General features: G+C 46.4%; 1 protein-coding gene across 2 annotated transcripts in view; it reads left to right on the top strand.

Moving 5' to 3' along the window:
- The window catches only part of rspo2 (R-spondin 2), an 86,989-nt gene extending 80,318 nt beyond the window's left edge, over positions 1-6,671 (top strand). For both annotated transcript variants that reach the window (XM_052023370.1, XM_052023369.1), the window contains one exon: positions 5,823-6,671. In XM_052023370.1, coding sequence (XP_051879330.1) covers positions 5,823-5,935 — 113 coding nt within the window. In that variant the 3' untranslated portion in view covers positions 5,936-6,671. The remainder of the gene's footprint in view (positions 1-5,822) is intronic.
- The last annotated feature ends 20,292 nt before the right edge of the window (positions 6,672-26,963 follow it).

The following is a 26,963-nucleotide window of genomic DNA, read 5'->3' as shown; positions in this document are numbered from 1 at the left end:
CACCAGTGTTGTCCGCTCTCTTCCCTGGGACACTGACAAGGTTGTTCGGCTGAGCACCCTCACATAGAGTGTGGGTTTTTCTGCATATCCTTGCACTCCCTTCCCCAGCGGAGAGCAGCTCGAGGGAGCTGGGTGGACAAAACCCAGTGCTCCTTCTCTGACCAGTGACCATCTTTATCCCACCCAACCATGGGTGACATATAGTCATAAGAATTAGAAACAGGAGTAGGCCATTCAGGATCTCAAGCCTACTTCACCATTCTTCAAGATCTACCTGCCATTTTCCTGAACTATCCCCACATCCCCTCATTCCCTTAATACTCAGAAATCTATCCAGCTCTGTTTGGAATGAAGTCAGTGACTGTTTCCATAGCCTCCGGGCAAAGAGTTCTAAAGACTCACCACCCACTGGGTGAAGACATTTCTCTTCCTCTCCTTCTTCACTCAACAGATGGTGAATCTTTGGAATTCCGTCCCCAAAGGCTATGGAGGCTCAGTCACCGAGTTTATTCAAAACAGAGCTGGATAGATTTACAGATGTTGAGGAAGATGTCGAGGGATATGGCGATTGGGCCGAAAAATGTCTGACCCCTTATTCTTAGGCCGATCCCTGGTCTGAGACTCCTCAGCCAAGGGACACACCTTCCCCGCATCCAGCCTGTCGAGCTTCCACATGCTGAGGGGGTGTCACCTCCATCCAGTATTCCTGAGGACAAGGGTTGGAACGCTGCACCTTCCCATGGGAGATGGGATTGCCAGCACAGACCTGAGTCTGGGTGATGACACAGTGTCGGACAGGTCCAGCCCTGGACCTCACCTAGACACATGTAGCATTCTTTCCAGGGCAGGCACAGTAGTTTAGCGGTTAGTGTAACGCTATTACAGCGCCAGCAACCCGGGTTCAATTGCGGCCACAGTCTATAAGGAATTTGTACGTTCTCCCTGTGTCTGCGTGGGTATCCTCTGGGTGCTCCGGTTTCCTCCCATATTCCAAAGACCTATGGGTTAGGAAGTGGTGGGCATGCTATACTGGTGCCAGAAGCGTGGCGACGTTTGCGGGCTGTCCCTAGAACACTCTACGCAAAAGATGCATTTCACTGTGTGTTTTGATGTACATGTGACTAATACAGAAATCTTATCATAGAAGCACACTGAGCAGAGTGTTTTGATAGTTTACGATGCTAATAATTTGATGTCTTTAATCATTAAGGGTTCCACACCACTGTAGCATATCCAGCTGATGAAGCAAATGAGTTTGATCCCAGGCTGTAAATAGAATATAGAAGAGAACCTGACTGAACTTCTCACTGATTTGATCTTAATTTCTGTACAAAGTGTTCATAGTTCGATATTGTTTTCAGTAACCTCATGGCCTGGTTTAGACAGAGCGCTGAGCACCAAGTAGAGCCTTGCAATCTTCAGCTGTGTGAATGTCAGGAATCCAGGAGGGGTCGGTGATCGGAGCCTGTGGATTCTTGGCTGCCCGCAGTGGTGGAAACAGATACTGCACCACTGACACAGGCCACTCAGCCCCTCTGGTGCTGGTGCTCCTGCCCATACCAAACCCTCCCACCCCTCTCCATCCTCTCCATCCTCCCATCAGCAGCTGCCCAGTTTCCCTCCTCTTCTCTCTCTCTCTCTTTGGAGTCAGTTCCTTTGTTCCTAGGATAGGAGGTCTCAATATTCATCTCCTTCCTACATGGGGATATCTCTCTGGTTAACCCCCTCCTAACCAGATCACTCTTCTGGGGTCACACCAGCCCGCTCAGCATTCCTGCTGGGAGTCATCCATGCACCTTCTCCTGAGTGTGCGGCACACCTGGGAAATCCTTGGATGTGGTCCAGAATCCAATATGAAAATTAGCAGCATCGGTTCCTCAGAACAAGTGTGATCACAGCAGACAGAACTCACCACAGAGCCTGAGATCACATACATGTTTATGTGTTTGTGTGTATGTGCACATGGGTGTGCATACACCTGTGTTTGTGTGTGTGCATGTCTCTGCAAGTGTGTGTGTGTGCCTCAATGTGTGTATATATGCACGTGTGCCTGTGCACTTGCACACCTGTATGTTGCACATGTGTGTCAATGCATGTGAGTATGTGCACATGTGCACGTCTATGAGTGTGGCTGAGAGTGTGTGTATGCACAAGTCAGTGCTTGTGCATATCTTTTTGTATGCACATATGTGTGTGTCTGTGGTGTGTGTGTATATGAGTGTGTGAGTATGTTTGAATGTACATATCAGTGTGTGTATGTGTCTTTATGTAAGTGTCATGAGTTGTGCATGTGTGTTTACTTTGTGTGAGCTGGAGTATCTGTGTGTGTGTGTGTGTGTGTGTGTGTGTGTGTGTGTGTGTGTGTGCGCGCGCATATGGGGGTGGAGCAGAGGTAGGAGTGGGGTGAGTACAAGCAAAATACACTCTGCTGGAGGAACTCAGCGGGTTGAACAACATCTGTGGGGAGGAATTGTCGACGTTTCGGGTTGAAACTCTGTTTCTGAACTGGGTTGAAGATGAGTTCTGGTGGGAGTGTGTTGGAGTGGGGTTGTGGGTTTGGGGTGGTGTTGGGTTGTGGGTGAGGTGGGGGTAGGGTTGTGGGTGAGTTGGGGTGGGGTTGGGTTGTGGGTGAGGTGGGGGTAGGGTTGTGGGTGAGTTGCGGTGGGGTTGGGTTGTGGGTGAGGTGGGATAGGGTTGTGGGTGAGGTGGGGTGGGGTTGGGTTATGGGTGGGTTGTGATGTGGGTGATTTGGGATGGGGTTGTGGGTGAGTTGGGGTGGGGTTTGGTTGTGGGTGAGGTGGGTGGGGTTGGGTTGTGGGTGAGGTGGGGTGGGGTTGTGGGTGAGTTGGGGTGGGGTTTGGTTGTGGGTGAGGTGGGTGGGGTTGGGTTGTGGGTGAGGTGGGGTGGGGTTGTGGGTGAGTTGGGGTGGGGTTTGGTTGTGGGTGAGGTGGGGTGGGGTTGGGTTGTGGGTGAGTTGGGGTGGGGTTGGGTTGTGGGCGAGGTGGGGTGGGGTTGTGGGTGAGTTGGGGTGGGGTTGGGTTGTGGGCGAGGTGGGGTTGGGTTGTGGGTGAGTTGTGATTTGGGTTGGGGTCTAGAATGGGAACACAAGCCTGGGCTATGGATTTAGGGAAATGTGTCTGTCAGGACACCGACACTGGAAAGTATCGCCACCTGCTGGGTTCCTGCTGACACTGCTGTGGCTGGTGTTCCAGCTATGGGTCATCGACACACTGAAGGCCCTGACAAGTGCAGGGGTGCAAGCAGAGTGTATGACTCCCAGTGAGCCACACCTCTCTACACCCTGGACAGGCAGGGACAGCCCACGAGCCTGCACCAGACTGGTGGCTGACCCAATATTTTACGTTTAAGGCGGCACAGTGGTGCAAGTGGTCAAGCCACTGCCTCACAGCGTAGTGTAAGGAGCAGGTAATAGTTGGGTAAATAAATGGGTTTGAGTCTAGATTGTTAAATCTAAAAGGAAATGAAGTTAATCATCAGGTCAGAAGTTACTTCCAGAAGCCAACCGAGAATAGGCGGGTTTGAGCAGGAGGTGAGCTGTGTGATGAGACACCCAATGCCTTTGTACTGTCAGCCCGGAGCTCGACTGAACATTAATACTGGTTTAGAGCTAAGAGTGGGAGGGCGGATCTCATTCATCCCTTGACATGTGCAATAATGGGCGCACTATTCTAGTTTATTTTATCATTTTAATCCAATTCTGACATAAAACTGGAAAGAGTGCATTGAAGATTTACATTGCTGTTGCCAGGACTCGAAGGCCTGAGTTATAGGGAGAGGTTGGGCAGGCTAGGACTTTGTTCCTTGAAGCATAGGAGATTGAAGGGTGAGCTTATAGAGGTGTATAAAAACATGAGGGGTATAGATAGGGTGAATGTGCACCGTCTTTTTCTCAGGGAAGGGGAACTAAAAACCAAGGGGCTTAGGTTTAAGGTGAGAGGGGAAAGATTTAAAAGGGATCTGAAGGGCAACTACTTCATGCAGAGGGTGGTGGGTATATGGAGTGAGCTGCCAGAGGAAGTGGTTGACGCAGGTACAATAACAACATTTAAAAGATATTTGGACAGGTACATGGATAGGAGGAGTTTAGAGGGATATGGACAAAACATGGAAAATGGGACTAGCTTGTGGGCACCATAGTTGGCAAGGATGAGTTGAGCCGAAGGCCCTGTTTCCATGCTATATTTATCTATGTGACTCGAAAATCAAAGGAACCCTTTGATTTGGGGAATGTCAGTGTACTCTGGGTGTTAATCAAGTTCCTGATCCCCAATTACATGAGTCTGTACCTTGGCTAATCACTGGAGTGACAGAAGGCTGCTTTGCCTGTTAATGTACTTCACAAGGTCCCATTGTTTTTAGCTTGGCCTCCACTCCCTGAATGAGAGGGCTGTAAAGTTCTGTAGCATTCACTGGACCCTCTCCAGTTAGTGCACAGGGATCTTCAGCCTTGCACTGTGGCCCTGTCTATTTACAAATCCCTGTAATGCACAGTCACTGTCTCACAATCTCCCTGAAACATTAAGTGCACGAGGCCAGCTAGCAAGTGGTACCAGAGGGCAGCCAAGCACACAAGAACACGTAGAACAGGAACAGGAGAAGGTCATTCAGCCCCTCAAGTTTGTGCTGCCATCTTTATGACCATGGTTGATATGATCTTGCCCTCAGCTTCATTTTCCTGCCTGTTCCCCACACTTGCCTCAGCTTGAATATATTCAGTGACTCTGTCTCCGCAGCCTTCTCTTGCAAAGACCTTCCAAGGGAAGAAATACCTCCTCATCTAGGCCTGGTCCATAGACTTTGCCTCTTGGTCCTGGATCTCCTCCCGAAGCAGAAAGTTGCTCTCACCTTTGACCCCATTAAGTCCCTGAGAGCCTGACATGTTTCAATGAGATCACTTCTCAGAAAACAGAGTTCAGGCAGGTTCATCATGAAAGAACCTTTTGGTTGCAGGTGAAGCTGTACTGAACAACTGGAGAAGTGAGAGGAATATGGAGTGCCTGTCCACAGCATCTGTCAAGGCCAGTGGGACCGTGAGATAAGATAGTTCAGGCAATGTACAGGAATCTAACCTTAATCAGCCAAAACATACAGGATCAGAGCAGGGAAGTTACACAACACTCGTTAGGCCAATGGCCAGAGCATTGTGTCTTCTTAGACAGGGTCGACGATGATTTATTTCCACTCCAGATCTGTGGGTTCTGAGGTGTCTGATGAGGTCAATGTGGGAACCACAGATGGACAGGAGCTGGCTGATGGGGTGGGTGTGTAGGTTATGAGGTGGGCTGCTCCTTTTGCTACTGCACAGGGTCTCTGTGTGCTCCCGATCATGGACTTGAGGTTCTCACTGCCATCCCAAATCTCCTCCACTTGGAATGGTTGTGGGCCAGATATTCTCAGGATCAGTGGGGATGTTGCATTTCTTGAAGGAGTCTTTGAGAATATCCTTGAATCTTTCCCTGGTAGTCTCCTCCACGGCCAGAGCTCAGAATAGAGTTCCAGGATTCAGACCCAGTGACGATGAAGGAACGGCGATATATTTCCCAGTCAGGATTGTGGGCAAGTTGGAGGAGAACCTGCATGTGGTGGTGTTCTCTGGATACTGGTTGGCGGACAGTGCATTTGTCATTGGGAGACTCCACAAGTCCGAATCCTTCCAGACCTTGAGTTTGTGGGTGTGGGAGGTTCTGTCAGAAGCCTCCAGCTCCCTTAGGGTGAGGAGGGGTGGGGTTGGACAGGTGAACAACTGCCTCATGTCTGCAGAGAAGAGGTGCCTGACTAACTGTCGTTCTTTCCTTTGGCAGAGAAAAAGCAGAGAGCAAAAGTGAAGGGAGCGGGCAGGAAGAAGAAGAGAGCTCGTGCCAAGGAACTCAAGCAGTTTGTGGCACTGCAAACCACAGAGAGTACTGACCTGTAAAAAGGATGAACCATTTAATCCACAAAATGCATCGAGCTGCTCATCCTTCCTGCACTCCTGGCAGTTGTGCTGCTTTTGACAATATTAGTGGCAGGTAATGAGAGAGGGAGAGGGAAAGTCCGTCAGCTTTTTTTATTTATACATCAGTCGTTTGCTGTTCCCTGTTTGACCTGTACAGAACAGCTTGGTGTGGCAAAGACTCTTACAAACATCACTGAAGGCTGGTTGGTCCAACAAGTTGGCATTAACATAATTTCAAACATGCAAGGTTAGCCCCTGCTTGTAGAGCTGCCCAGAGGTGGAGAACAGGATGTGTTTATTTATATGCAGGAAGACTTTTGAACGCAGGACCGGGACTGTTCATTACATGGAGTCTGCCTTTTCATTTGTCCTACATTCCAGGAAGACCCCCCATGTGTACAAGCACTGCCGAGCTGCATTGTTACGCAGGGTATGGCACAGGTCCTAGAGACATCAACAATATAAAATGCTTTAAAGGCTGTAATTGTATAATCCAAGCAATGACTGTCCCCTCGTTGCTTGACTGGTGTGTACACAGTGCTGACTCTATCCATAATAAACTTATTCACTGTATATATATGCACTTTAATTGTTGACAGTCTGCTTCATGGTAGCTGGTACTGCTTCCTCTTCTCTCTGATATCTGTATTTTGGGATGTCCAGCAGTGTGTGTCGAAGGATGTGTCTGTGACTGCTTCTGATTCCTGCTCTAATGCTAAAGTGGCCATTGGATCTTCAGTAAATTGGTACAGTGAAAAACTTGTCTTGTATACCATTCATACAGATCAATTCATTACAACAGTGCATTGAGGTAGTACAAGGTAAAACAATAACAGAATGCAGAATAAAGTGTTACAGTTACAGAGAAAGTGCAGTGTAGGTAGACAATAAGGTGGAAGGTCATAACGAGGTAGGTTGTGAGATCAAGAGTATATCTTATTGTACTAGGCAACCATCCACCAGTTTTATAACAGCTGGATATAAACTGTCCTTGAACCTGGTGGTATGTGGTTTCAAGCTTTTGTATTTTCTGCCCAATGGGAGGGGGGAAAAGAGAGAATGTCCCAGGTGGGTGGGGTCTTTGATTATGTACTCTGCTTTACCGAGGCAGCGCGAAGTGTAGACAGAGTCCGTGGAGGGGAGGCTGGTTTCCATGATGTGCTGAGCTGTGTCCACAACTCTCTGCAGTTTCTTGCAGTCTCAGGCAGAGCAGTTGTCATAGCAGGCCATGATGCATCCAGATAGGATGCTTTCTGCGGTGCATCGATAAAAGTTGGCAAGGGGCAAAGGGGACATGCCAAATTTCTTTAGCTTCTTGAGTAAGTTAAGGCGCTGGTGAGCTTTCTTGGCCGTGGCATCTAGGTGGTTGGACCAAACCAGGCTATTGGTGATATTTACTCCTAGGAACCTGAAGCTCTCAACCCTCTTGACCACAGCACCATTGATGTAAACAGGAGCATGTGCACCGTCCCGCCTTCCTGAAGTCAATGACCAGATCTTTTGCTTTGCTGACACTGAGGGAAAGGTTGTTGTCATGACACCACGCAGGGTCCATTGAACAAGAAGGACTGTGCCATCATGTGCCAGATTGTTAAATGCTCCTTTCACAATCACAAGTTATTTGGATATTTTCAGGGGAAGAGTGGTTTGACACTGGGGTTGGTTCTACTCATGGTCAAGGAAAGTTAACAGGAGATGTACTTGTTGAAGATAAGGAGGGTCCAAACAGGGAAACAGAGCAGGAGGGTGGGTCACCAGAGAACAGGGGATTGGCATGAGGATCAGAAGGCAGAGGGGAGAATGTCTTCACACGATGAGTTGGGAAGACAGTTGGAAGCAGAGTCAACAGGAAAGATACTGGAGGGGGAAAACTGTACGGAGAGAGACGTGGGACATTGGAGAACTCTTTTACAGAGCTAGTACAGGCACAATGGGATGAAAGGCTTCCTGTGGGATTTTCCATTGTCTTGGGAATAGTTTAAAATCAAAAATGAAATAAGAGCATTAATCCAAGTATTATCAAAAATTAACTGTATATGAACAGAGTCTGTGAAAGGGGGAAGACCATGGAGGGGTCAAATTAAAACTAACCCCATCTGTTGTGTGATAGGGAAGCCAATTTACCAATACCTGTACAAAATCAAAGCAGGAATGCTGGAAACACTCAGCAGGTCAGGCAGCATCTGTGGAGAGAGAAACAGAGTCAATGTTTCAGGTCAGTGACCCAGTTCTGATGAAAGGTCATTGACCTGAAACATTAACTCTGTTTCCCTTTCCGTGAATTTCCTGAATCCATAGTTTTTTCTTGCTTTTGGAACACTTGCAGGGTGGGACTAGCTGTGCATAGGTCGAGCAAAGAATCAGGGTCCAAACTCCAGCAGGTTTGTTGTCATAAAATCACATGTGGTGGACTTGGAGAAGGTGGAGAAAGGGTTCATTGGGACAGTACCACAACCGAGAGGTCCTCATCAGCCAGAGGGAGCCAGCTTTGTACTCTCAAAATGGAAGGCTGTGGAGTTGGCTAAGGCTATCGAAGGGTCCAAAGAAGATGTCACCATGCAGAAGAGAATCAGAACTTCGAGCCAGAACTCTAAGAGGCGCACCAATAACCCTGTGAGGAATTCAAGAGAAGAAGAGTGGGGAGAGTGTGGAATGCATGAGGTGGAAGGAATGAGGTGGAGAGAACGAGAGGAGGTTGGGATGGAGTGGAATCACCAGCATGGAGCAGAGGGGCTGAGTGGCCTGTAAAGCTGTATTGGTAATGGTGGGGTTACCGCAGCATCCCTGATTGGACTCTGCAGAGTTTGTTTCACAGACTGAAATGTTGCCAGGGCAGGACATGTACAAATAACCATTCACCAATCCGTGGAATAAGAAATGCATCCTACACCGCTAACCGTGCAGTGTATGAGAGTTGGTGTCTGCTCTGAGATTCAGTGCTACTTAAGCCAAAAGATTCAGAGGTCTAGGCAGCAAAGTCCCACATAGTGCAAAGGAGAAACTCTATCATGTCACTTGCCTCCACTTCAAAAATACACATATGAACCAGTTTCTGTGTTGGACAGAGACTACATTCACTGATTAATTGGTTTCTATGCAATGTAACTCAGCTGTATATTTCTTGGGTGGACTTAAACTGCAACTTGAAGCCCTCACCCTCAGCCAGCGTCCTCCAACCCCAGATCCTACCCAACCACACCCGGCACCTGCCACCTCCTAAGTTCAGTGATAGCCAACTGAGCAGTTACTTAAAGAAACTGAGTTTCATTAAAAATTTCACACTCCCACTCTGACCGCTCCAAGTTTCCAAGCCAAGTTTATTGTCGTGTGCACAGGAAAGGTGAGGTACAGATACAATGAAAAACTTGCTTGCAGCAGCATCACAGGCATGTAGATTCAGACAACACACAGAATATAAATTATTGCATAAATTATAGTGAAGATAGGAAAAAAGACTGTGCAAACACAAAACGTAAGTGCAAAAAATAAAGACACAAACAGAGACAAGTCCATGGTAGTGCAAGAGGTGGTCTGTAGTGTTCCGTTGCTGAGGAGGGTTAGGGTTGTGCAGGTTGGTTCAAGAACCTGATGGCCGTAGGAAAGTAGCTGTTCCTGAACCTGGTGGTGTGGGACTTCAGGCTTCTGTACCTCCTGCCTGACAGTAGCAGTGAGAAGAGGGCATGACCTGGATGGTGGAAATCTTTTATGATAGATGCTGCCTTCTTGAGGCAGCACCTCCTGTAGATGCTGTAAGTGGTGGGCTTGTGATGGACCGGGCTTTGTCCACTACCCTCTGCAGCCACTTGTGTTCCTGTGTGTTGGAATTGCCATACCAGGCCATTATACCACCAGTCAGGATACTTTCAACAGTGTATCTGTAGAAGTTTGTTAGAGTATTTGGTGACATGCCAAATCCCCTCGAAGAATCAAAGAAAGAAAGTAGAGGCATTGGCACACCTTCTCTGTGACTGTATCTATGTGCTGGGACCAGGACAGGTCATCCACAATGTTAATGTCCAGGAATTTGAAGCTGCTTACTCCCTCAACCTCTGACCCTTTTTAGCCTCCTGCACTGCTCCAGTAAAAATGCAAGCTTGGGGAACAGCACCTCATCTTCTGAAAGAGCATATTGCACACTGAGTTCAACAACTTCAGGCATTTGCTTCTCCCACACATTCACCCCCCCCCCGTCTCTTTACTTGCCCTATCATCGCATTCCTCTATCTTCCACTTTCACACACAATCCTTCTTAGCCTCCATTCCTATACAGACCTCCCTCCTCCCCTCCATCCCTCCCTCTTCCTCTTTTCTCTGCACCTTAAACTCTGTTAACTTTCATTTTCCCTAGTCTGAGGGAAGGTCATTGACCTGAAAGGTTGACTGTGTTTTGCTCCTCAGATGCTGCCTGACCTGCTGAGCATTTCCAGCATTCTCTATTGTACTGAGAGGTGTAACGAGACAATGAAAGGTAAACACAGAGCGGGCAATTTCTGGGAAAGGGAAGGTAGCTGATCCTTCTTGATAACAACAGAAACTTAAAAAAAACAAGAAATCTTTGTCAATAGATCAGTGTCCCTCAAAGGGTCGAGGAGAGAGAACAGGAAGAGGGAAAATGCCACAGAGAAGTATAAATCTCTTATCCCAACTACTCTTGGTGATGGGGGGGCGGGGGGTTGGTGGAGCTCCTGTTCTTACCTTGGTCTGACCATGCTCACTGTTTACAGTGTGGTTCACTCTTTGTTTAAACCTCTCTACAGTTATCGAGCGTCACTCCATAAAGGCTGATAATTGCATTGATTTTTACTTGTCTTTATATGTTTTTACCCCTTTCTGTTCATGTTAAAGTGTTTTTTTTTTAAATTAAGTGAGATAATAGGTTTAATATCTGAAGCTATTTCTCAAGGGAAAATGGAATGATTCAGTGTTAGGTGACATATGAATGTGGAGAGTGTTCATCTCCTCCTTGTAGATGGTGGAAAGACCTTGGGCTGTCAGGAAGTGAGTCAGTCATCAAATAATACTCAGCCTCTGACCTGCTCTTGTGGTCACGGTACTTATGTGATGGGTCCAGGTCCGTCTCTAGGCAGTATTGATGGTGAGAGACTGAGCAAATGTAATGCCATTGAATGTCGAGGGTAAGTGCAAATGAAGCAACCCATGTCTGCACGCAGCAAGGGTTGGTAAATGGCAAGTAACATTCACATCACAGAGGTGCCAGACAATGGCCATCTCCACCTGGCGCTTCAGTGACGTGAATGTAACTTGTCACTCATTTGTCCTTGCTGCGTGCAGGCATGGGCTGCTTCATTTGCTGAGGAACTGGGAATGCAATTGAACATTGTGCAATCATCAGTGAACATCCCCATATCTGACCTTATGATAGGAGGAAGGTCATTGTTGATGAAGATGGTTGGGCCTAGAACACTACCCTGAGGAGCTCGTGCTAACCATTGGAGTGATTTCCTTTTGATGTCCAGTGACTTCAGGTTTGCTGGGGCTCCATGATGCCACACTTGGGCAAATGCTGCCTTTTTGTCAAGGTCAGTCTCTCTCACCTCAGCCCTGGAGTTCAGATCTTTGGTCCATGGCTGTGATGAGGTCTGGAGCTCAGTGGTCCTGGTGAAACACAAACTGCAAACTGGGCATCAGTGAGCAAGTTAGTGGGGAGCAAATGGTGCTTGAGAGCACCATCAACGACAGCTCCCGTCACTGCTCATCACTGAGAGCAGACCAGTTGGGCAGTCATTAGCTGGATTGGATTTATTGAGCTTAACATACCCATTCGCACACCATTCACATACACTTATGTATCCCCACACACTGTCCCTCACACACTTATTCATACACACATGCATGCACACACACATACACACACACGCGCGTGAACATGCAAACTAAGAGCTAGAGTAGGCCACTTGGCCCCTCATACCTGCTCCACCCTTTCATAAGATCATGACTGATGTAATTGTAACCTCAACTCTGCATCCCCATCTACCCACGCTAACCTTTCACCCCTTTACTTCCCAAGAATCTAACTACTGCTCTTAAAAATATTCTGCAGTGTGCACGCACACTCAGACACACTAATTTTCACACATGTATGCACACACGCACACACACACACACACACACACACACACACACTCTGACACAAACACATACACATGGACACACTTATTTTCACACATATGCACATACTCGGACACAGACACACACACACTTGAACAATATCATTTGTGCATTAATAATGAAAAGTTATAAAACTCCACAGTATGTATCTCGTGGTTATTTATGGGCTGATTATATTAGTTTATCATGGAGCATTTTAATCTGTTTGTAGTCAATTCAAGACAAACTTGGCCAGATGCAGCAAGAAAACAAACTGCTGGAAAAACTCAGTGAGTCAAGCAGCATCTGTGGAACAAAGGGATGGTTAGCTAGCTGAGTTCGTTCAGCAGTTTATATTTTGCTCCACATTCCAACGTCTGCAGTCTCTTGTATCTCTGTTGGCCAGATGGAGATTTGACATCCAGGACAAATCAATCTTGCATTACTTTGTCTGTGAACGGGTCCGGTTGCACTGGAAACAGCAAGGACTTTGGTGCAAGATACTCTTAACCTTTGGAAGGTGACTGACAAACTGAAATTGAAGTTAATTTCCAAGGTAGGCACAGGGCCAGCCACAGAACTGTGATCTTCTAGCTTTGCATTACACTGACCAGGTTGTGGCCTGTAACAAGAACAAAAGATCACCCTGGTCTCTGGAGCTTCACCACATCATGCATCGAGTGAGTGTGTCCAAACTAATGGTCAGACTGCCCCTCCATGAGCAAATTGTATTCCACTCTCGTGCTGAGTATTTAATCCAAGCTGTCCACATGTAGAACAACTTCCTGGTGTGAAAATTATTAAAAGGTGTGTGTACATTGCTGCTGTCTCATCATTAATAAATAAAGTGAGATCTGGCTTATTCATCATATAACACACTAAACATTCAACACTCTCCCCCACAGCCTCAAACTAAACCCACTCCCTGCTCTGTCCCCACAGCCCTGTATCAATCCCAAACTAATCCCACTGTCCCGCTCTCTCCCCACAGCCCTGTCTCAATCTCAGACTGTTTACTTTGTTACCTTCATGTGAGTATGGAATTTTATTACACCCTGGTGTATATGACAATAAACTAATCTAATCTAATCTAAATTAATCCCAATGCCCTGCTCTCTTCCCACAGCCCTGTACGAATCCCAAACTTATCTCACTGCCCAGCTCTCTTCCCACAGCCCTGTATGAATTCCACACTAATTCCACTCCCTGCTCTCTTCCTACATCCTAGTATCAGTCCCCAAACTAATCCCATTTCCACTCCCTCCCCACAGCCCTGTACCAATCCCAAACTAATCCTATTGCCCGGCTCTCTCCTCACATCCCTGTATGAATCCCACAGTAATCCCACTCCCTGCTCTCTCTCCGTGGCTGTGAATTAATTCCACCTTTACATCCGTGCTGACATTGCACATCCGATGGAAATGAAATCGTTCAGCACTCTGTTCCTTCTGGGTGACTGATCTTTGCACCACTTATTAATTCCCATTCCATTTCTCCTGCCCATTCGTTGGCTCTGATAAGTACCAGGAGTTTCAAAGAAATTCCTTTCATCTTTGGGATTTTAAAACCTGATCTCTTGTTGAGAATTTGAAGGAAGTAGCAACATGGTCATTGACACTGCATAAGTGGAAAAGATGGATGAGTTTAGAAGTTGTGTATTAAAGCCAGATGTTGGAGATCAGAGACCTTCTCAGGAATGAGACTGCTAACACCCACGCCTGCTGTGAGGGGCGGAAACATCCCCATCCACCAATCTACCTGTGGCAGATGCATCTGTCCATGAGAAACACTGTTCCCTCTTCACATTGAGGACATTCTCCAGCATGTTGTGCCAAAGCCACTGCAGTGCCAAATGGGATAGACTCAGAACAGATCTGCATCCACTCAACACTGGGCATCCATGAGGCGCTGTGGACTATCAGCAGAAACGTTCACCGCCCCAGTCTGTAACCTCACAGCTGACACACCCCTCACTCACCATCACTGTCAGACCAGGGGTCCACCCCCCACCCCCCCCCCCGGGTCAATGAGGTATGCAGAAGGGCATGCTGGGAGAAGCCTCAGGTCTACCTGAAGCTGATGAGGTTCGAGCCCAGTGAAGCTGCAACAAGACCAGATGCTGCTCAACATCACGAACGGCGTGTAACAGAGCGCAGTGCTCTCACAATGGATCAGATCATAGCTCTGCAGTCCTGCCACATCTGGCTGTGGATGGGAGCTGGACAATTAAACAGCTAATGGGAGGACGGGACCCCAGGGAGGATCCCTGCCATCAGTGATGGTGGAGCAGCCTGTGGGTGCTGGAGACGAGGCTGAAGCATACGTAACCACGTTCAGCCAGAAGTGAGTGATTGGTCCCAGCTCCCTCCTGAGGTCTCACTGGCACAGTAACCTGTCTCCAGACAATTCCATTCACTCTATGACAGACAGCACTAGGTACAGTAAAGGCCACAGCACCAGGCAACATTGCAGTTGTGGTACCGAAAACCTGTGCTCCAGAACCAGCTACATCTCTGGTCAAACTGTTCCAGTTCCAATTACAACACCGGTAGCTACCTGACAATGGTAGAAATTGCCCAGGTACATCCTGTTCACAAAAGGCAGCTCAAATCCAGTCCACCTCATTGTCACCCAAGTAACCTCCTCTCAGTCATTAGCAAAGTGATAGATATTGATAGTGCTGTCATGTAATGTTTACTCACCAATAACCTCTCATCGATGGCCAGTTTGGGTTTTGCCAGGAATCAAAGAACACAATATGATCATGGCTGATCTGTGCTGGCCTCCAATGCTCTTCTGTGCCAGTTTTCCACAGCCTTCTATTCCTTGATCTTTCAATATTTATCCGTTACCACCAGGAATACATCTAATGATCCAGCTTCCACCACCCTCAGGGGCAGAGAATTCCAGAGATTCATCATCCTCTGAGTGAAGAAATGTCTATGCACCTCAGTTTTAAATGACCAGTCCCTTATTTTGTAGCTATGTCCTCTTGTTTGTGACTCTCCCAATGGTGATAACATCCCAACATCTACCCTGTTAAGTTCCCTTAGGATCTTATATGTTTGAAAGTGGTCATCCCTCATTCTTTTAAGCTCCAAGGAATAGAGACCCAAACTGCCTAGCCTTGCTTGATGTCTAAACATGGACCAAAACTAAGGTGAGGTGAGTGACTGCCCAGGTAAACCTGAAGTCAATGGGCATCAAAGAGAAAACACCCCATTGGATGGAGACATATCTCACACGAAGGCAGATGGTTGTGGTTGTTGGAGGTCAATCGTCCCCACCCTAGGATATCACTGCAGGAGTTCCTCAGGGCAGTGTCCTGGGCCCAACTATCTTCAGTTGCTTCACCAGAAGGAGTGCAGGAATTCCCAAGGGTGGCTCACCCCCACCTTCCCAAGGGCAATTAGGGATGGACAATAAATGTTGGCCTTGCCTGCAATGCCCAAATCCTGAAGATAAGTAAAAAAGAACTGATTTTTAATTTGAGTGACTGCACCATTATTTCGTCCTGCCTGTACTATAACTGCTCAGTCCTGTGAAATAAAGGAGCTTGAGACTTATTTGTCAAGAGTGTCTAAAAAGCTGACTCTGGAACCTTTCACTCTCATACCAACACTAATCCACCTTTCTTGGACAGGGTGGGTTGTTGGATAAAATTGGGATAAAATTCTCTTCCCCAAAACTAAAAGCAAAGGAAACATTTCTCGGGCCCCCAGAGGCAGAGCAGGGTACGATGGAAGTAGTCAGTCTGTACACACTGCCATGGGATGATCACGTTTACTGCCTGGATTCCATTCTGTGGCCACTGGCCTCAATGTCACCTGTTGTCCTTTACAGAAGTGAGGTGACATTAGAATTCCCCTCACTGGACAAGAAATAAATTGCTGGGTTTTGCCCATTAGTGATCTTAATCCCACTCCTTGTTGTATAGTAAATACAAATCCATATTAATACACCCAGCAGACTAGCCCCAGGACTCAGTGATACTGTGACCTTAAACCTCTGATATTTACCTCCTTGCTGTTTATGGGAGCTTCCTGTGCACAAATGAGTAGGGCCATCCAAGAGACTTGGGGTGAATGATTCCCTGGGGTATTCTTCAGTATAATTTTCCCTGTCTGCTATTTACTGGGAGTTAAGTTAAAATTTAAGGAATATGGACATCATATTCTTTGTACACAATTATCAGAGGAACGAATGGCAAACCCACTTAATGGACCACAAGCTGCATTTATATACTATTTAACATGGCGAAAGGTCCCAAGATGGCTCAGAGGACTGTGATCAAAACTTCAGAAGCAGGTGATGAAAGACTTTGTTAAAGAGGTGGATCTTAAAGGAGGAGCAAGGGGTAGAGGGATTCAGAGAGTGGTGGGGGAATTCCAGTGGTGGAGCAATGGGAATCGGGGATAACCAAATCTCAGATTAGAATGGAAAAGTTCTGATCAGAGAAATAGTGAATGATGAGCCAGAAAGAGATTAAACTGTTGTTACTTTGCCCTCATCTTAAAGTACACTAGATGTAGACTATAACACGGTGCCTTCTATATCCATTGGAAGAAAATATCATTGATATTCCTTCACCAGTATATAAATGGTGCTGATATTATTCCTAGGATAAATCATATCAATATTATCACGGATCTGGATTGGAGGAAAGATCAATCAGGATGTGACCAGTTTATGGAGGAAAGGCAATGATGAATAGCATGGGTATCCCTTGGTTAATTGCTAAACATTGTAATCTTGTAGACTGCTTCCTGTTACCATAATAAAAATCACACTGTGTCTGTAATTTTAATTTGATAACACCAGATGTGCATTAGTAGCCCCTGGGTCCAGCTGTGTAGAGTGCTTCTGTTCCCTGTACTTAAAACATAGTGAAATTAAGATTTGAATCTGAATTTTCAGCAGTGACACAAAATCAGACGGCTCAGCAGGAAATTCTCATCAATGCTTTGAGTCCTTAAGCTTTCTCCACTGGCCAGATAAAAGGATAGCCAACAGGTCCAATCCTTGGTAGGGAATGTATGGGAATACCGATCCCTCCATCTCCACAGGCACTCACCTCCTCTGCAGGGAAGCCTGCTGGTCTCCCACCCAAACACCCACCAGGACTGAGTCTGCCTGATCTCTGAGATCAGACATTGTTTGATGGATAGGACTCTAACTCACAAAGATCTGCCAAGCCCAGAGCCCCAGCACCAACAGCCTTCCTTGGAGGGCGAAGTCTCCTTATGGGATTTGTTTCCTGAGTGACCAAGCTCTGCCTTTAAGGTCCTGTTCATCATTAGGAGAAACAAGTTCTCTCTACCAATCAATCCATTCAACATAGTCAATATCTCATCAGACACTTCTCCCTCATCTCTGTCCCCACTTCAACCTCCCAAACTGAAAGGAACACAAGTCATCAAGCCATCTGTCCTCTGCCCAGGTATCTTCAGAATCACAGAGATGTGCAGCACCAGCAGAATCCAGTCAGCACATTGTGTCCCTGCCACCTCATAAAGACACATTGAGACTGTTCCAATTGCTGGTTCTCCACCTGTGGTCCTGAAGCTTCCAGCTCTTCAAGTCCTCTTTCAGGTATCATTGGGATGTGGTGAGTGTTCCCTTTATACTGTAAACTGGTCTAAACCGGTTAGATAAGGAAACCTGTGAACAGGTAGAGTCTGAGTCACACTTCAGCTTTGCAAAGAAACTACAGAAGTGTAGAACAAAATGTACTGCAAGTTACTAAAAGTTTACAGACAAACAAGTGATAAAACAAACATATATAAGCAAGCGTAAAGAAAGCTAAAACCACAAAGAAAAACACCATAAATACAACACTCTGGACCCTGATCCAACAGAACTTTGCCTGGTTACTGACCTCTCTGCTGAGTGATGGGCCCTTCTGTTCACCTTCTCTAAGCCTCTAATAATTTTATTGACCTCAGTGAAATCCTCCCTGAATGTCCTCTGCTCCAAAGTAAGTGTCCCCATCCAGAGAAGTCTCTCTTCTTAAATCTAATTCTCTCGCTTGGTAGCAACCTTGTAAATCCCCTGTGCAGTGGATTGAGAAGCAGTGAGACCCACTCAATATCTTCCCTACTCCAGCCTTGCTCACTGCTTTCCTAGGCAAATCTCTTCTGGTTTGTGAGCTGTGTCATTTTATTGGAGTCAGTGCTTCTGCCAAAACAGCTGGTGGGCTCTGGAAATTGTCTTTCCTAAATAATCTTCCCTAAAATATTGAGAAGGGATTGTGGGAACCCCACTATTAATTTAATGTGATTGCAGTTAACTGTCCAGATCTGGTTGCTGAAACCAATCCATGTCTGAGCATGAAACTGCTTAGCATGTTGGTCCTCTCTCAGTGGGTGGGATACCTCTTGCTTGGCTTTGACTTTATGCAACAACATAGAATAGTCTTGCTGCTCTATGTTGTAAAGTGAGTGATCGTGATGGGATCAGGACACAAGTGACACCAGATAGGGTGAACATCCAGAGAGATGCAATGTCTGTCTCCCAGTTGTTTCCCTTAGGTCTCGGCCAAGGTTTGTTCAGAGGCAGAGTTGCAACTCTGGAAAGATTTCAATCCACTGGGACAGTGAGGTCAACCTCCATCATCAGAGCATCAGGACCTCAACAGATGGCAATCCACGGTAATTGGGACATTTGTTTAGACTGAGAAGGAAGGCCGCAGGTTCAAGTCCCACCCCAGGCATACAAAAAACCCTCTCTGTCACTTCCTCTCACTCTCCCTCTCTCCCTTTCTTTTGCTTATTAACCCTCTCTTCCCTCACCCTCTCCCTCTCTCTTTTATAATTATATAAAATGGAAAAGGATGGCTAAAGTGAATGTAGGTCCCTTGGAACATGAGAAGGGGGAATTAATATTGGGTAATGTGGAAATGACCAAGGCCTTGAACGACTATTTTGTGTTGGTCTTCATGGTGGAGGACACATCTAACATGCCAAAGAGAGATGTTATGGATGTGATGGGAGGTGACGACCTTGATACAATCGCTGTCACCAAAGAGGTAGTGATGAACAAACTAGTGGGCCTAAAGGTAAACAAGTCCTCTGGTCCTGATGGGATGCGTCCCAGCGTACTGAAAGAAATGGCGGAAGTTATAGTAGAGGTGTTTGTGATAATTTACCAAAATTCTCTGGACTCTGGGCAGGTCCTGGATGATTGGAAGACAGCAAATGTCATGCCACTGTTTAGAAAAGGATGTAGACAAAAAGCAGGTAACTATAGGCCAGTTAGCTCAAGGTCTGTAGTTGGGAAAATGCTTGAAGCTATCGTTAAGGACGAAATAGCAAGACATCTGGATAGAAGTGGTTCCATCAGGCAGCCACAGCATGGATTCAGGAAAAGCAGGTCCTGTTTAACAAACTTACTGGAATTCTTTGAGTATTTAATGAGCACAGTGGATAGAGGGGAACAGGTGGATATTGTATACTTGGATTTCCAAAAGGCGTTCGATAAGGTGCCGCATAAAAGACTTATCCATAAGATAAGGAAGCATGGAGTTGGGGGCAATATATTAGCATGGATAGAGGATTGGTTAACCAGTAGAAGGCAGACAGTTGGGATAAATGAGTGTTTCTTTGGTTGGCAATCAGTGGTGAGCGAGTGCTGCAGGGGTCGGTGCTGGGCCTGCAACTGTTCACGATATACATTAACGATTTGGAAGAGGGGACTGAGTGTAACGTATCTAAGTTTGCTGATGACGCTAAATTCAGTGGAAAAGTAAATTGTGCAGAGGATGCAGAGAGTCTGCAGATAGGTATAGATGGATTAAGTGAGTGGGCAAGGGTCTGGCAGATGGAGTACAATGTTGGTAAATGTGAGGTCATCCACTTTGGAAGGAAAAATAGAAGATCAGATTATTATTTAAATGGTTAAATATTGCAGCATGATTTTGTGCAGCGGGCCTGGGAGTGCTTGTCAATAAATCACAAAAGGTTGGTTTGCAGATGCAACAGGTTATCAAGAAGACAAATGGAATATTGGCCGTCATTGCTGGAGGGATTGAATTTAAGAGCAGGGAAGTTATGCTGCAACTGTACAGGGTACTAGTGAGGCCGCAGCTGGAGTACTGCGTGCAGTTCTGGTCTCCTTACTTGCGAAAGGATATACTAGCTTTGGAGGTGGAGCTGAGGAAGTTCACCAGGTGGATTCTGGAGATGAAGCGGGTTAGCCTATGAAGAGAGATTGAGTAGCCTGGGAATGTACTCGCTTGAATTCAGAAGAATGAGAGGGGATCTTATAGAAACATATAAAATTATGAAAGGGATAGATAAGATAGAGGCAGGAAGGTTGTTTCCACTGATAGGTGAGACTAGAACTAGGGGACATAGCCTCAAGATTTAGGGGAATAGATTTAGGACAGAGATGAGGAGAAACTGCTTTTCCCAGAGAGCAGTGGATCTGTGGAATTCTCTGCCCAGGGAAGCAGCAGAGGCTATCTCATTAAATATATTTAAGACACAGTTAGATCGATCTTTGCATAGCAGGGGAATTAAGGGTTACGGGGAAAAGGCAGGTAGGTGAATCTGAGTCCACAGCAGAATCAGCCATGATCTTATTGAATGGTGGAGCAGGCTTGATGGGCCAGATGGCCTACTCCTGCTCCTATTTCTTATGTTCTCTTCCCCCTACCTTTCACCTCTCCCTCTCTGCTCTTTCTCTCTTCCCCACAACTTTCTCCTTCCCCCTGTCTTCCCCCAAATTTCTCCTCTTCCCCCCACATTTCTCTTCCCCCTCTCTCTCTTCCTGCATCTTTCTCTTCCCCATCCTCTCTCTCTCCTCTCTCCTCCCCATCTTTCTCGTTCTCTCTGTCTTCCCCTCTACCTTTCTCCTCTCCCTCTCTCACCAACTCAACAGAAGCAAGAAATCCTAGTTACTCAAGAGCCCAGTTGGCCAGGTTGTGACATCCTCCAACCAAGGAAGCTGCCCATGTGAAGGGGGAGTCTTTGATTTTGGTTTGCACTGGTGTCCACTCACTGTCCTGTACAGACAATACCCTTTCTGGCTGAGCTACACCCAAGGACTCAGGCTCTCTACAGATTGCCATAGAATTAGGCAAAGCAGTTTCCAGTGAAGATTAATGTTTCTGTGCATGGGGATGGAGAGGGTGGTGTCTTCAGAGATGAGTCACTTGGTTGAGTCTGATGATGAACGCAGCCTGCAGTGAGTAATGTGCAGAGTGAAACCTGCCAGTCTGAGTAATGGTTGCCCAGGTGACAGCAATATGATTTTGATTGGTCACAATGTTTTGTGCTGTTCCAATCAACAGACAACTGACAGAGATCTGGATCAGAAACCTCAAATGCTTTTCAAGAGCACAATGAATCAAATGTGTAAAACACTGTTTTGTTTCAGATCCTGTCAAAGGAAGCAAGTGTCTTGGCAAGGAAATTATTTAGGACACTTTGGGAACCTTACCTTTGAGCTGGGACCAATGTTGGGCTGGACAAGAGCACAGGAGGTTACGTGAGGTTACTGCATCAAAGCTACCCCACCAGCAACTGCTGCTTTCTACAAACAAGATCCATCAGCTCCCCTTTAACAACAGCCAGGTTCATGGTCTGTCCTGTGTAAACAAGGGCAAAGGGATGTGAGCTGCTCTCTACCTGTCTGAAGGTGTTGTGGTGCTTTACAGTGCTGACAACCTGTTCAATCCCAACTTCTGGTGCTGTCTGCGTGGAGTTTTCACCTTCTCCCAGTGATTGAGTGGGTGTTCTGGTTTCCTCCCACATCCCAAAGATGTGTGGGTTGGTGGGTTAACTGACCACTGTGAGTTGGTCCTAGTGGGTAGGTGAGAGGTAGAATCTGGGTTGAGAATAGGTTACAGGAAAAATTAATGGGGGGTTTGAGATTGTCCTGTGAGCCAGCATGGACTTGATGGGCAGAATGGATTGTCTCTGTGAGGAGTGCAAACTGAGTTCCTATCCAATTGAACAGAAAATACCCCGGATCCATTGGCAGGCCGACTTCCACAGGTGAAGGGAACAAGTAGCAGATCACCTGCCTCTTCGACAAACCTCTTCTACTTTACGAAGAGGTGGGACTTCCCAAACACTGGGCCGAATACGGGATCCCCGGAGCAATCCCCAAACAGAATGGATTCAACACGCTGGGAGCAGGGAACATTAGAGAGGTTTCTCTCCTATTGTGCCAAGCTATGCCCATCTTAGTCTTCAAAATCTTTACGGACTCTGCCTCCGCAGTGCTCTGGGGTAGAGAACTCCAAAGAATTGCCATCTTCAGAGGATAAATTCCTCCTCATCTCCGTCTGAAATGGGGCTGCTTGTCGTAAGCCTCCTCCAACCCCCTCCTCCCCCCCCCGTTCCATTCTCCCTTGGAGACAGACAAGAAATACAGCCTCTGCCCTGACACCCACGCCCTGTAAATGAATAACAAAAATCTCCAGACTGCAACACCCCTGATATAACCCTGCAATACACACATTCCTTGTGTAATTCCAGAATGAATGTTTTCCTGGTATAATTCCAGGATATACACTCCTGATACAGCACTGGAAAACACATGCTCCTGATAAAATATTGGAATAAATTTCTGCTGATATACTTCTAGACTATACCAGCTGCTGGTGTGATTCCAGAATATACACTCCTGATATAACTCTGGTGTGTGAGTCTTTGAGAAGGCTCAAAGGGGCAGGGCATAGTTTGCAGTCTCTCTGAACCCTGTAGTTCCTCCCCCTCCTTGTTCTTTCACCGACAGCCTTTAATCTACTCTGCATGCTAACCTTCAGCACTCCACACCAATGGAAACATTTCTTCTTCATTACATTTTTACGGAGTTTTGCACACGTCAACATCCTGTTAAACTGAAAATCAAAAAACCTGTGGATAGGTCAACTCTGAAATACTGGAAACACTCAGCAGGTCAGGCAGCGTCTGTGGAGAGTGAACCGGCATTAATGTTTCAGATGCAAGACTCTGCACCACAACTGTGAAAGGGAGAGTGCATTAGTTTTAAAGTGGGGGAGAGGTGGATAGGACAAAAGGGAATGTGTCTAATAGGGTGAGGCCAGCAATGCTGTGGAGATAAATTGGAGAGGTTGTATGGGCAATGAGTTTATGAGACAGGTAGGGACAGAGGAAATAAATAAAAGCTATGAGTCAGAGAGTGAGAACACAGACAAAGGAAGGTAAAAGTTTTACACTGCAGGGCAGTAGGAAATACCCAGCAGGTCAGGCTGCGCTAATGGAGAGAGAGGAACAGACAGATAACTGGCAGAAATGGACAGTTCTGATACTGACCGAGAAAGTGAGTTCCTCAAGTTGTAGAATTCATTAATGAGTCCTGCAGGCTGCAACATGCCCAGGTGGAAGATGCTGTTCCTCAAGCTTGAGTTTCATTAGACCAAAGCAAGACACCACAGACAGAGAGGTCAGGGTGAGAGTGGGATGAAGAATTTAAGTGGTGGGCAAAAGGGAATTTTAAGTCATCTCAGAAGACAGTGCGGGTGCTCCACAGAGAGGAGGCCACACTGTGAACAGTGAATGCATATACAAGGCTGGAAGAATCATTCGTCACCTGGAAGGGAGTCATAAAGGGAATGGTCCCTTCCAAATGTTGACCGGGAAGAGGAGGGGAAGATTTGTCTTGTGGTGGAATCTTTTTGGAGCTGGCAGAAATTGTGAAGGATGGTGTGTTGAATATGGAAGCTGGTGGGGTGTAAAGTGAGGACCAGTGGGAGAGGGGGTGAGAACAGAGGTGTGGGAAATAGATGAGATATGAGATACACAAACATTTCACATATGTATGCGCGTGCACACACACACACACACACACACACACACACACACACACACACACACAGATACACAATATATTGTGCCATCCTTTGCTAAGGTTCTCTCTCTCTCTCTCTCTCTCTCTCTCTCTCTAAGAGACAATCACTGCCACATGCAAACACTCATTGGCAATTTTTTGTGAAGGGCGCAGTGCTTGTTAACAATTTTTGTTTTGCGGAATCACGGAATCATGCTTGCGAAAGCAGCCTGCAGGTATTTGTTGTGGTCCCGCCCAATGTTGGGACTCACTGCTCTTCCCCAATTATCCCCACCTGAGCCCAGTGTTCCTCCATCTACCTGGCAGGTTGAACCACTGCTCTTGCCCTGAGATCAAACATGAGGCGAAGACAAGTGTTAGCAGGGAATTAACTTGGAGAACACTTCCAAGCTGGGCCTGAGTCAGGATGCTGGGTATGTTATTAGGGCACATGATCAAGTCTGTCCCATTGACCTGCCCAAGCAGGTCATTCCCGGGTTACAAACAGGTTCTGTTGTTACAGATGTCCATGAGTCAAATTTGTCCATAAGTCGGAATATATGTCTGTATATACATAAAATCCTCAATATGGTAACCATGTCTTCACAGTACTGAGGTGGATGCAACTGATTCTAGAGATGCTGCTGAGGTGGAGGTGACTTCCTTTTTATTTTCCTTAAAAAAACATATCAAGTGAAGATTGAACTATTGTTTTTCTCTCTTCTTCTAAAATATCTTTGTTACACTGAATACTCTCACTGCCATCCCTACAAACCATGGTGTATCTTGCTAAGTTAGGGTCTTGCTCTTCTTGCATTGCCAAACCTTATTTCAGATGTCTTCAAAGATGCTGCCGATCCTTTTCTAGTGAAACTCTTTTCAGGTTCTGGGGTTTCAACTTTTTGTTCTTTTTCCTCTTCTAACAGCTGCTTTTACAGTTCCATTAGGTTTTCATTGTTTAGGTCTTCACGTGAAATTAAAGCAAGTCAGTAACAACTCAAGCTGAAGTTGATTATCAAGGGCCACCACTTTCTCCTTCACATCTTCTGTCATCTTGGAAAAACCATGGAAATCATGAACAAAGTTAGGGCAAAGTTTCTTTGACACACAATTCATACTTGTTTGCTTTACCTCAGCCCAAGCATCTGCAACATTCTTCACTGCATCGTAGACGTTGCATGACTTAAAAAATTCCCTTAAAGTTTTGCTTTCTGCTGTGTCGGTTACTTTAATAGCTTGAAAAAATGTTAAAAGTTGCAATTACACCTTGATCCACTGGCTGAAAAACAGCTGTTGTGTTCAGTGGCATGTACACAACCTTGAAATTTGGATGAAAATTATCCAAAAATGCAGGATGCCCAGGGGCAGTATCAAGAATTAATAAAATCTTGAATGGCAAATTCTTGGAAGCACAGTATCTCCGCACTGATGGCTGAGTGTCCAAGCCAAGCTCCCATCGCCCTCATGGAAGTACTGAGCAGTACTGTGACAAGCTGCTCCACAGCGCCTTCCATTGTCCAGAGCCTGAACTGCAGTTTCCAGGAGGACCTTCCCCTTTCCCATTTCCATTGTTTCAAAAAGAGCGGACCATCTCTCTAGACAGCTGCATACTTCGAGGTTGCTTGCACTGCACTGGTTATTTCAAGAATCATTTGCATGAGGAGGAACTTAATGTGCCCTCAATATCTTTGAAAGGAGGAACAACTGCATTTGTACAACCCCTTTAATATAATTAAAGGTCCTGCAGTGGCAAACAGGAGTGTTGGCAGGTTCCATGAACAGCAAACCACGAGGGGAGAGATTGAGACTGGAGGCCGAAACCTTGGTCAAAGAGGGGGGATTGAAGAAAGAGAGATGGGGAGGTGGAGGAATACTCCAGGGAATTCCAAATTCCAGTTGTACAACCACCACTGGGAGTCGCAAACACCAGCAGCAACGTATCATTTCAGAATCCCTGCAAAGTGGATATTTGGACGGGATCCCAGTTCAGAAAACTTGCAAGCACCGCATTGAGACACTTGCAGAGGAAGATTGGAACTGCCTTGGTGAATGCAGAGTCCAGTTGTGTTAATTCAGTTAACTCAGTGTGCCAGACATTGGCAATGGAAAGGTCACCTCCTGTGAACAATCCTGATCCTGAGGGGTGTGTTCGGGAAGGTTGTGAATATGCAGAGCTGAGACAGGCTGGCACGACTGGAATTTCCTCCACTTTGATGCAAACTCCCATGGCCGGTATCGGTAGGGTTTCATCATCGCCTTCTCTGAGGCCCAAGCTCTTGGGAGGTCCAGTTTGATCACTGCCCATTGCAGGTCCGCATTGGCTGCAGGGGAGAAGTGAGCTGACCGTCAGGGTCTGGTGCCACTGTGTACGTAACCCCCACCCTAACTCTAACCCGAACCCACCAAAGGACTGGTTAGGTATCAGTCCAGTCTCTGCCACTGGAGATCCTCACCACCACATAACTGTTGTTTAAAATGCTTCATTTCAATCACTTTATTATTAGCAGTCAACTTTCTGAGAGTTTTCAGTAAAACTAACATTGGTGAAACCAAAAGACCTCTCTGTTTTGTTTGATCCTCCCGCTCTCCCCTCTCATTGCTCAGTTCTGGTTTAAGGGCAAGGTGGTAAACTTATGGGGAAGAAGGACCAGAGGATCTGATGGCAGAGTGGAAGGGTTAGGAGCTCCGCCATGGATCATCAAGGCCTAATGGCCTGTTCCTCCACTGTAAGTTCTAAGTGATGCTGCGAATACCGACTGTTGGTCGTGCCAGAAAACTGTGGTTTCAAACCCTAATCCAGCCCATGCTGTGGCTTCTACCAAAACTTGCCAAGGGACTTGCAGCTGGTGAGGAGCAACCAGTGTGTGCACAGCAAGCTCCCACAAACAGCAATGCGCAATGACCAGATCTTCTTCACTTGCCAGAGAGAGCCAAAAAATATCTGATGTGTGCTTGGAGCAGAGGGACTTCTACATCATGCCTCACCTGATACTGCAGTACTCCCTCTGACATGTTTCCATGGTAGCACTAGCAAAATAATAGTCAAAAATGTAGAGCCCCTCTTACATAGTGACTCACCTCCACAATACCACAGAGACAT

Source organism: Pristis pectinata, chromosome 9 (genome assembly GCF_009764475.1).
Source record: "Pristis pectinata isolate sPriPec2 chromosome 9, sPriPec2.1.pri, whole genome shotgun sequence".
Lineage (NCBI taxonomy): Eukaryota > Metazoa > Chordata > Chondrichthyes > Rhinopristiformes > Pristidae > Pristis > Pristis pectinata.
This window is presented reverse-complemented; position numbering and strand designations above follow the sequence as displayed.